The sequence below is a fragment of the Echiichthys vipera genome, assembly GCF_963691815.1.
Source record: "Echiichthys vipera genome assembly, chromosome: 2".
Taxonomy (NCBI): Eukaryota; Metazoa; Chordata; class Actinopteri; order Perciformes; family Trachinidae; genus Echiichthys; species Echiichthys vipera.
The window spans coordinates 839,553-850,367 of NC_139827.1; the positions used below are offsets into that span (position 1 = coordinate 839,553).

General features: G+C 50.0%; 1 protein-coding gene across 1 annotated transcript in view; it reads right to left on the reverse strand.

Moving 5' to 3' along the window:
* Positions 1-423: 423 nt before the first annotated feature.
* The window catches only part of tpcn3 (two pore segment channel 3), a 26,788-nt gene continuing 16,396 nt past the window's right edge, over positions 424-10,815 (reverse strand). Inside the window, 10 exon segments of the mRNA XM_083932718.1 lie at positions 424-925; positions 2,041-2,147; positions 2,868-2,981; positions 3,663-3,753; positions 3,853-4,072; positions 4,157-4,226; positions 5,064-5,151; positions 5,240-5,304; positions 7,537-7,722; positions 10,498-10,642. Of these exon segments, the coding sequence (XP_083788844.1) occupies positions 801-925; positions 2,041-2,147; positions 2,868-2,981; positions 3,663-3,753; positions 3,853-4,072; positions 4,157-4,226; positions 5,064-5,151; positions 5,240-5,304; positions 7,537-7,722; positions 10,498-10,642 (1,211 nt within the window). The 3' untranslated portion in view covers positions 424-800.

Here is a 10,815-nt window from a genome sequence, read left to right on the forward strand (position 1 = left end):
TAAACTCTCAAACTTTTGTTTCTGTCACTTGTGTTTTTGGTTCCTCAGTTTCTCATTTTCCTATTTTTCTCATTGACTTCTGTGAATTTTCCCGTTTCATCGACTTCTGTGAATTTTCCCGTTTCATTGACTTCTGTGAATTTTCCCGTTTCATTGACTTCTGTGAATTTTCCAGTTTCATTGACTTCTGTGAATTTTCCCGTTTCATTGACTTCTGTGAATTTTCCCGTTTCATTGACTTCTGTGAATTTTCCCGTTTCATCGACTTCTGTGAATTTTCCCGTTTCATTGACTTCTGTGAATTTTCCCGTTTCATTGACTTCTGTGAATTTTCCCGTTTCATTGACTTCTGTGAATTTTCCTGTTTCATTGACTTCTGTGAATTGCGTGCGACAGAAACACGGAGACGTGTCGAGCGTAAATATTCTTTATGTTCTGAGACAAAAATACAAAAATAGAAAAAGAGCAGAAACGTGCGCTGATATCAAACGTGTGTAAACGGCGTTCACGTGTAAACGGCGTTCACGTGAAAACGGCGTTCACGTGTAAACGGCGTTCACGTGTAAACGGCGTTCTCGTGTAAACGGCGTTCTCGTGTAAACGGCGTTCACGTGTAAACGGCGTTCACGTGTAAACGGCGTTCTCGTGTAAACGGCGTTCACGTGTAAATGGCGTTCACGTGTAAACGGCGTTCACGTGTAAACGGCGTTCTCGTGTAAACGGCGTTCACGTGTAAACGGCGTTCACGTGTAAACGGCGTTCTCGTGTAAACGGCGTTCACGTTAAAACGGCGTTCTCTTCTACACGCCGCCGAACGTCGGGTTCCCGAAGTTCCCGCCGATCTCGTCGTCGTTCTCGGCGAAGTCTTCGGGGTCGAGGTCGGCCTCGAACATCCGCTGCAGCAGCGCGTCCACCGTCCGGTATCCTGACAGGAAACGCCAAAATAAAAGCATCACATTAGGCTTTAGCATTAAGGAAAACTCTATGGAAATGTTTCAAAATAAAAGCATCACATTAGGCTTTAGCATTAGGGAAAACTCTATGGAAATGTTTCAAAATAAAAGCATCACATTAGGCTTTAGCATTAGGGAAAGCTCTATGGAAATGTTTCAAAATAAAAGCATCACATTAGGCTTTAGCATTAGGGAAAACTCTATGGAAATGTTTCAAAATAAAAGCATCACATTAGGCTTTAGCATTAGGGAAAGCTCTATGGAAATGTTTCAAAATAAAAGCACGATATCTATCCTAGAAATTCTAGATTCATCCAAATTCTTATAAATTCAAAATAAAGCAGAAAATCTTTGACACGTAAACTTTCAAACACTTTAAATATTGAACCTGGAAAAATCTTTTATTTTTAACAAAACTGAATATTTAATATTATAAATATATTAAATTTTTAATCAGTTTTAATGCAAAATATTCTATTTTTTATCAGTTTTAATAAATAAATAAATAAATTAATTAATAAATATTGTTTTCACATTTCCTCTTTTGAAATAACTGTGAGAATAAAATTTAAGAAAATAATTGGACGCCAAAATAAAGTGACACATTCATTTAGTCTTTAAACACAAATTGAGGAGGGATTTTATTTTGGTAAATTAAATCAAAATGTGAAAAAACTTTATGGACACGCTCCTCTTTGACAGGCAGCGTTTTTCTACACGTTTCAAAATAAAACGAATCATAATAATATTAATAATAATAATAATTATTATTATATTCATCATTTCTCTATATTTATATTTCATCTGTGGTTCATTTAAATTATTATATTATAAATTATTCTCTTGTTTGTTCACATCAAAGAACTTTAACACAATATTTTAAAGCTTCTTTATGAATAAAGTAAAAATCTGATTTAAAGATTAAAGAGTTTCTCTCTTTGAATTATTCATCAAAGATATTCCGTGTTTCTCGTCTTTAATCTCAAACTCTGTGTTTTTGCTTCGATCGTTTTGATTTGTTAAATAAAGTTTGTTTTAAAAAAGCTGAATAATCTTCTTCTTCTGTAATAATCTTTGAGTTTCTCACGTTTGGAGGCGATTTTAAACATCAGCGTGCGTTTGCTGCCGGCTCCGTGTCCCTGATCGCTGTCCATGGTTTCCATGGCGTCCACCAGGTTCTCCTCCGACTGCTCCCTGAAAAACACGTTTCATCTTTAGGTCTGTGAAGGTTCACCAGGACCAGGACCAGGACCAGGACCAGGACCAGGACCAGGCTGGGACTGGACCGTGGCTAACGAAGTGGAAACCAACTTCCACCAACGACTGTCACTCTAACGACGGAGCACAAAGGGTTCCAGTGACATCATCGACCTGTGAGAGGTTAAAGACCTGGATCTCACACCAGAGAGTACGACCAGTCCCAGCCTGGTCCTGGTCCTGGTCCTGGTCCTGGTCCTGGTCCTGGTCCTGGTCCAGTCCCAGCCTGGTCCTGGTCCTGGTCCTGGTCCTGGTCAGATGTGTACATGAACTGATGAAGCCTCTTGGATCAGAGGTGAAACGTCTTCCTGACAAAGAACCAGGTCCAGTTGCTTTGGACTGAAGTTGCTTTGAGGAGAACGTTTCATCTTTACTCTCGTTGGTTTCTTTAACGACCTGCCGACACATTTAACTCTGACTTTACATTAAAGGAGAATAAAGTCTCCACGAGGTCGACCTCGTCCGCAGCTCGATTCTGTTTCTGAAACTTTATGAAGCGTAAACAAACAAACAAACACTGGACGGATGAAGCAGAAGTTACAGAGGATCATGAATGAGATGCTCTCGGGGTCTCAGGAGGTTCCCCGCGGTGCGTTCAGGGACGCTCTGACAGCCGACACCTGCGTGTGACTGTCGGCCGTTGTCATGGTAACGTACTGTGCCACGGCGAGCTCCAGCTCCTCGATCTTCCTCTCCAGAGACGTCTGCAGGTCGCTCTTATCCACCGAGTACTCCACGAAGAACGCCTCCAGGACGAACGCCACGAAGATGCTGCAAGACAACAGGAAGTGAAAGGACTTTTATTTTTTCATATGTCTCTCAGGCTCCGCCCACTCTGAAACTAAGGGCGCTCTCCCACTGTGCCTCTGTCACAGGTTAGAGCGCCCTCCCACTGTGCCTCCGTCACAGGTTAGGGCGCCCTCCCACTGTGCCTCCGTCCCGTGCCCCGTGCTTTAGGGTCCTTGTCCCCCCCTCCAGGCCCGTTTGTACTCACACTACCTGGGCCTCGGAGAATGCTTCTTGCTGCCTATACGTCATCACGCCGTAACATGTCACACGCATTGATGATGTCATGGCGATGCGTGGCTTTGTTTCCAGATCTTTCCGTAGATTCCACGTAGGCCTCGTGCTCGTGCACGTGCTCACGCTCGTGCTCGTACACGTGCAAACGTGCTTTACTAAAGCCCACCTCTCCCAAACGGGCCGTGGGAGGCAAGCGTGCCGCTCCTAGACGTGGTACGGTTGCACTCACACTGGTCAAAGGAACCAGACTTTAGCCGTGACACGTGCTGGGGCACGGCACGGAGGCACAGTGGGAGGGCGCCCTAAATGATCTGCAGCCGCATTAAAGGCTCATTTCTAACCCGGACAAAGAAGTCACAATATTCCTGGAGTTTGACAGTGAACATGCACGGACACGCTTTAGCGGAGTGGGCGGAGCCTGAGTCTTACTTGATGATGACGATGACGACAATGATGTGGAAGAGGACGAAGAAGAGCCGGGCTGACGGGTGAGTGACGGAGGCGAAGCCGCTGCTGAGCAGTGCACTCACGTTAAGGAAGCACAGAGAGTTTCACACCCGTATAAAAACACATTCGCTCGTCGCTCGACTCTTTCAAACGCGTCTCAGCTGAAGGATATCGTGCCACTGGTTGACCACGGTGAGCTCCACCAGCAGGACGAAGGACGACACCACGTTGTTGAAGTTGTTCTTGCAGTAGTTGAGTTGTGCGAAGTCGGTTCCTTTGAGCAGAGGGTTTCCACAGAACGCCTTCGCCGGGTCGCTGGAGTCCTCCTCGTAGAACCTGAGCTTCCCTTTGAACAGCTCCATCCCGACCATGGCGAAGACGTAGTACACCACCTGAGGAGCAGCAGGAGCCGGTCAGAGCTAATGCTAATGCTAACGCTAACGCTAACAAGCCTCAAACACCGTTCAAAGTCTTACGACGATCAGCTGTCCGAACGTGAGGATGGCCGGTCCGATCCGGATCAGCGTGTTGATGATCGCACGAAACCTGACGGGACAAAAAAAGATCTGATCGTTAGTGACGCAACAAGTTCACACACGAAACTCAACACGGAGCAGGACGTCGGAATAAAGAGGTCAGCACGCCGGAGCAGGAATGACACGGAGGTGAGGCGATGTTTGACATTTGTATTTTTCCAGAACGTTTCGAAGATAAAATTCTTCTTAATCAGAAACTTTTAGGACTTTGGTTTAATGCAAGTGTTCACACCTGAAAGTGACCCGTGGGTTCGAGCTCTGACCCGGTTCCAAAACAACACTTTCCAAAACCGACAGTTTCTCGATAACCACGGACATCTCCACTGTCCGCCCCCCCCCCCACAGGTCGAGAGTTTTCCTCACATCACCTACTCTGCGTATTTCCACCTACGCAGCATCGTCCACCCCCACCCCCCCCACCCCGTCCTACAGCGGCTCCACTGGCTCCCAATAAAGTTTCGCATTGAATTCAAAATCCTACGCTTAACATTTAAGTCCAACCACAGTCTCGACCCCCCCCCCCCCACCAGTCTGACCTCCTCCACGTTGCCTCGCCCTCCCTCCACCTGCGGGGAGCAGAGCGGCTCAATGCTCTGCTCCCCGTGGTGGAAATGTGTTCAAACGTACGGTTTTAGAAAGGCGCCTAGATCACCTGTGACTCTGTCAGCTTAAAGGAAACGGGGACTTTGCTCGTGCAGGCGGATCCGTGAAGGGTGAAATTAAACATCAATGAAGAGGAAAACATTCATCACATTCTCTAAAGTACGAACAGAGCTGCTCAAAGTCTCTCTCAGGTCCCGAGCCCTGCAGCAGCGTGTTGGACCGGGTCAGAGGGTAAAGACCAGACCTTTTGATGCTGTCCACGACCCGGATCAGTCGGAGAACCCGCAGGATGAAGACGATGTCCAGGATCTGACGGCTGGTGTAATTCCCCGCTGCAACAGGACGGACAGGAAGTCGTTATCAGACAAACCCACCGGTGCATCAGAACCACGTCCATGAGAACGGGACGGACTAACTTACATGAGCTCATGGCCGAGTTGATGATGGTGGCGATGAGGGCAGAGATGACGATGATGGTGTCGAACCTGAACGCAGAGAAAACGTTAGAGAACAAACGTTTCACAGGAACGACTTTTCTCGTACGGTGACGATGCTGAAAGCAAAAACCGGCGTCGCAGCCGTGACAGAAGCTCCGGCCTCATCCTCTCGTTAAGAAGAGGGTGAGACGGAGCGTCTTAGAGCCAGGACCGGACCTGGGATCCAGGACCAATGAGAACCTGAGCTGGTTTTGTCTCGAGTCAAACGAGAAGTCGGTCCGATGTTCCGCACGAACACATCGGGGATGGATTCATGTTTCTGGTGTTGCATTTGGAAAAGCTGCGCGTGGCGTCTGAGCTGAGCGTCAGAGTGGAAGCAAAGCGCGAAACCTTCCTGTCTGCAGAGGAAGAAAGGAACGGAGAGAGAGAGAGAGAGAGAGAGAGAGAGAGAGAGAGAGAGAGAGAGAGAGAGAGAGAGAGAGAGAGAGAGAGAGAGAGAGAGAGAGAGAGAGAGAGAGAGGGAGAGAGAGAGGGAGAGAGAGAGAGAGAGAGAGAGGAGAAAGAGGGAGAGAGTCGTGCCACGGAGAAACAGACGTAGCGTCTCCCGTCAGCTCCTTTCTCTAACTTGAGCCAGTCGTCGTCGCCTACAGGAGTAGCCTGTCAGACTTTGACTCCGCCTCATTTTCCGGCATGTATGTGACGTTGGGGGAGGGGGCGTACGTCCGTCTGGCTGACGTTTACCTCCGAGGAGAAGTGAGGGCCAGAGGCTAGCTGTCACTCAAGAGGCCACGCCCCTAATTATTCATACACTTTAACCTCCAATCAAATAAAAACTAGCCCCTCCCCCTCAGTGTTGTCATGGAGATCTGATCTAAACACACAGACTAGAATGTTCTTTTGTCCTTAAACAGGTTTAATGATGCTGTGTAAACGTGTTTAACATGAAACCTGCCCCTAGTGGACACTCAGAGAACTGACGCTGACCCAGCTTCCTGATTGGATCAAACAGGAAGGAAGCTGTGGGTCTGACCCCTTAACCCCTGACCCTGACCCTGACACTACCCCCTGACCCTGAGACTAACCCCTGACCCTGACACTACCACCTGACCCTGACACTACCCCCTGACCCTGAGACTACCCCTGACCCTGACACTACCACCTGACCCTGACACTACCCCCTGACCCTGACACTACCCCCTGACCCTGACCCTGACACTACCCCCTGACCCTGACACTACCCCCTGACCCTGAGACTACCCCCTGACCCTGACACTACCCCCTGACCCTGACCCTGACCCTACGCCCTGACCCCTTTACTCAAGTACAACTGTGAGGTACTTTAAGTGTCATTCATCCATGGAGACAGTTTTTCCTGTAACAACTATTAAGGTAGAAATCCAGGAGAGATGCTAACAGCCAGACGTGGCTAACAGTGGTTAGCTCGGGGGGAAGTGCGGTGAAGGCATTCAAAGGTCTTTTTTAACCACTAATGCTGCTGAAAATAACAGCAAACCTCTGCAGCAGCATGAGAAGAGTCCCTACACACACAACAAAGCAGCAATGGGCTCCTTCCACTGTAATGGACTTTACTATGAGAGGAGCTGGTACAGGGGCCAGTAGGTAAGTCTCTGGGTTCACTCTCTACGCTGATGATGCTTTGTTTTCTCTGCAGGGACTCTTCAGACTCTTCGGCCCTGAACCTGCTCCCTGGTCCAGAAGCTGTTTCACTCCATAAAAGCGTCAGTGAGCCGCTCCAAGCGCTAAGAAGCAGCAGATAATGGAAGTCACGTACCTCGTACTTATAATCTGGGAAGTGGAACAGCTGTGGTGAACGGACGATGATTTGGTTATGAGACAAAACACTCAGACACAATCAAACAGCTTTAAACACGTCTGGACAAAGATCGGCTCGTTAGTTTTTACTGAATCAAACACATATTCTTCAAGTCGATCCAAGAAACCGACCCGCTGCAGAGCTCCAGGCTCCGCCCCCCTTAAATCGCCACGCGGGGTCTCGACCCAAATGTGCTCTGCAGCTGGACCAGGAGCTCAGCAGCTGGACCAGGAGCTCAGCAGCTGGACCAGGAGCTCTGCAGCTGGACCAGGAGCTCTGCAGCTGGACCAGGAGCTCTGCAGCTGGACCTGGAGCTGGATCCACTCGTTCAGTTAATACGTTAGTTGATTTGTGTGTGAGTGTGAGTGTGTGTGTGTGTGTGTGAGTGTGTGTGTGTGTGTGTGTGTGTGTGTGTGTGTGTGTGTGTGTGTGTGTCTCGTCCTCACCAGTTCCAGAAGCTGTGTCTGGAGAAGAAGGCCCGGGGCTCGAACACGTAGAGCTTGAGCAGGATCTCCAGCAGGTACAGAGCCAGGAAGCCCCACTCTGAGTTGGCGATCATGGGGTTCTCCTCGTCCAGGCCGATGAACACGGCGTTCACCAGGATGATCAGGTCGTAAACGACCACGAAGGCCCTGAAACACAACCACGAAAGCCCTGAGACACGACCACGAAGGCCCTGAAACACAACCACGAAGGTCCTGAGACACGACCACGAAGGCCCTGAGACACGACCACGAAGGCCCTGAAACATGACCACGAAGGCCCTGAAACATGACCACGAAGGCCCTGAAACACGACCACGAAGGCCCCGAACACAACCACGAAGGCCCTGAGACACGACCACGAAGGCCCTGAGACACGACCACGAAGGCCCTGAGACACGACCACGAAGGCCCTGAGACACGACCACGAAGGCCCTGAGACACGACCACGAAGGCCCTGAGACACGACCACGAAGGCCCCGAGACACGACCACGAAGGCCCTGAGACACGACCACGAAGGCCCTGAGACACGACCACGAAGGCCCTGAGACACGACCACGAAGGCCCTGAGACACGACCACGAAGACCCTGAAACACGACCACGAAGGCCCTGAGACACGACCACGAAGGCCCTGAGACACAACCACGAAGGCCCTGAGACACGACCACGAAGGCCCTGAAACACGACCACGAAGACCCTGAGACACGACCACGAAGGCCCTGAGACACGACCACGAAGGCCCTGAGACACGACCACGAAGGACCTGAAACACGACCACGAAGGCCCTGAAACACGACCACGAAGGCCCTGAAACACGACCACGAAGGCCCTGAAACACGACCACGAAGGCCCTGAGACACGACCACGAAGGCCCTGAAACACGACCACGAAGGCCCCGAAACACGACCACGAAGGCCCTGAAACACGACCACGAAGGCCCTGAGACACGACCACGAAGGACCTGAAACACGACCACGAAGGCCCTGAAACACGACCACGAAGGCCCTGAAACACGACCACGAAGGCCCTGAAACACGACCACGAAGGCCCTGAGACACGACCACGAAGACCCTGAAACACGACCACGAAGGCCCTGAGACACGACCACGAAGGCCCTGAGACACGACCACGAAGGCCCCGAAACACGACCACGAAGGCCCCGAAACACGACCACGAAGGCCCCGAGACACGACCACGAAGGCCCTGAGACACGACCACGAAGACCCTGAAACACGACCACGAAGACCCAGAAACACGACCACGAAGGCCCTGAGACACGACCACGAAGGCCCTGAGACACGACCACGAAGACCCTGAAACACGACCACGAAGGCCCCGAGACACGACCACGAAGGCCCCGAGACACGACCACGAAGGCCCCGAGACACGACCACGAAGACCCTGAGACACGACCACGAGGGCCCTGAGACACGACCACGAAGGCCCTGAGACACGACCACGAGGGCCCTGAGACACGACCACGAAGACCCTGAGACACGACCACGAGGGCCCTGAGACACGACCACGAAGGCCCTGAGACACGACCACGAAGACCCTGAGACACGACCACGAGGGCCCTGAGACACGACCACGAAGACCCTGAGACACGACCACGAAGGCCCTGAGACACGACCACGAAGGCCCTGAGACACGACCACGAAGGCCCTGAAACACGACCACGAAGGCCCCGAGACACGACCACGAAGGCCCTGAGACACGACCACGAAGACCCTGAAACACGACCACGAAGGCCCTGAAACACGACCACGAAGGCCCTGAAACGACTAAACGCGACGGTTAAGTTTACTCTCTAAAGGAGACTGTTAAGTGACGGTTAAGTTTAGTCTAAAGGAGACGGTTAAGTGATGGTTAAGTTTAGTCTCTAGAGGTGCAGGTTAAGTTTAGTCTTTAAAGGTGACGGTTAAGTGACGGTTAAGTTTAGTCTTTAAAGGTGACTGTTAAGTGACGGTTAAGTTTAATCACTAAAGGTGACGGTTAAGTGACGGTTAAGTTTAGTCTCTAAAGGAGACGGTTAAGTGACGGTTAAGTTTAGTCTTTAAAGGTGACGGTTAAGTGACGGTTAAGTTTAATCACTAAAGGTGACGGTTAAGTGACGGTTAAGTTTAGTCTAAAGGTGACGGTTAAGTTTAGTCACTAAAGGAGACGGTTAAGTGACGGTTAAGTTTAGACAACTAAAGGAGACGGTTAAGTGACTGTTAAGTTTAGTCTCTAAAGGAGACGGTTAAGTGACGGTTAAGTTTAGTCTTTAAAGGTGACGGTTAAGTGACGGTTAAGTTTAATCACTAAAGGAGACGGTTAAGTGACGGTTAAGTGTAGTCTAAAGGTGACGGTTAAGTTTAGTCACTAAAGGAGACGGTTAAGTGACGGTTAAGTTTAGACAACTAAAGGAGACGGTTAAGTGACTGTTAAGTTTAGTCTCTAAAGGAGACGGTTAAGTGACGGTTAAGTTTAGTCTTTAAAGGTGACGGTTAAGTGACGGTTAAGTTTAATCACTAAAGGAGACGGTTAAGTGACGGTTAAGTGTAGTCTAAAGGTGACGGTTAAGTGTAGTCTCTAAAGGAGACGGTTAAGTGACGGTTAAGTGTAGTCTCTAAAGGACTCGGTTCAGGTCAGATTAAGGTGGTTTGTCTCAGTTCTTCAGGACTTGAACCCACGGTCCTCAGGTCCCAGTCCTGGTTCTGGTTCTGGTTCTGGTTCTGGTTCTGGACCCTCGTCCCTGCGCGGGTCTGATGCTCTACGCAGACGCCATTTCTGCCTTTTGATGCATCTCTGATATTAAACATCGTTACAACAATAAAACATTAAAACATTAAAACAATAAAACATTAAAACAATAAAACATTAAAACAATAAAACATAAAACATTAAAACAGCAGAACAGCAGAGGCCGGCGCGCTCTCACCGGTGCTGGACGGCGCGGCGCAGCAGGCGGCTGGGGCCCGAGCTGTAGAGGGCGGGGCTCAGGCTGTGGAGGGGGTGCGGTCGGGACTTGAGCGTGATCACCTCGATGTTCAGGAGGTCGGCGAGCTGCACGAACGCCACCTTACCTGTTTCCCCCCCGCCCAAGAACAACACCACAGAGATCACGTTACACAGGTTTAAGAGCTTCTCCTTTAAAGACGCCCTCCCACTGTGCCTCCGTGCCGTGCCCCAGCACGTGTCACGGCTAAAGTCTGGTTCCTTTGACCAGTGTGAGTGCAACCGTACCACGTCTAGGAGC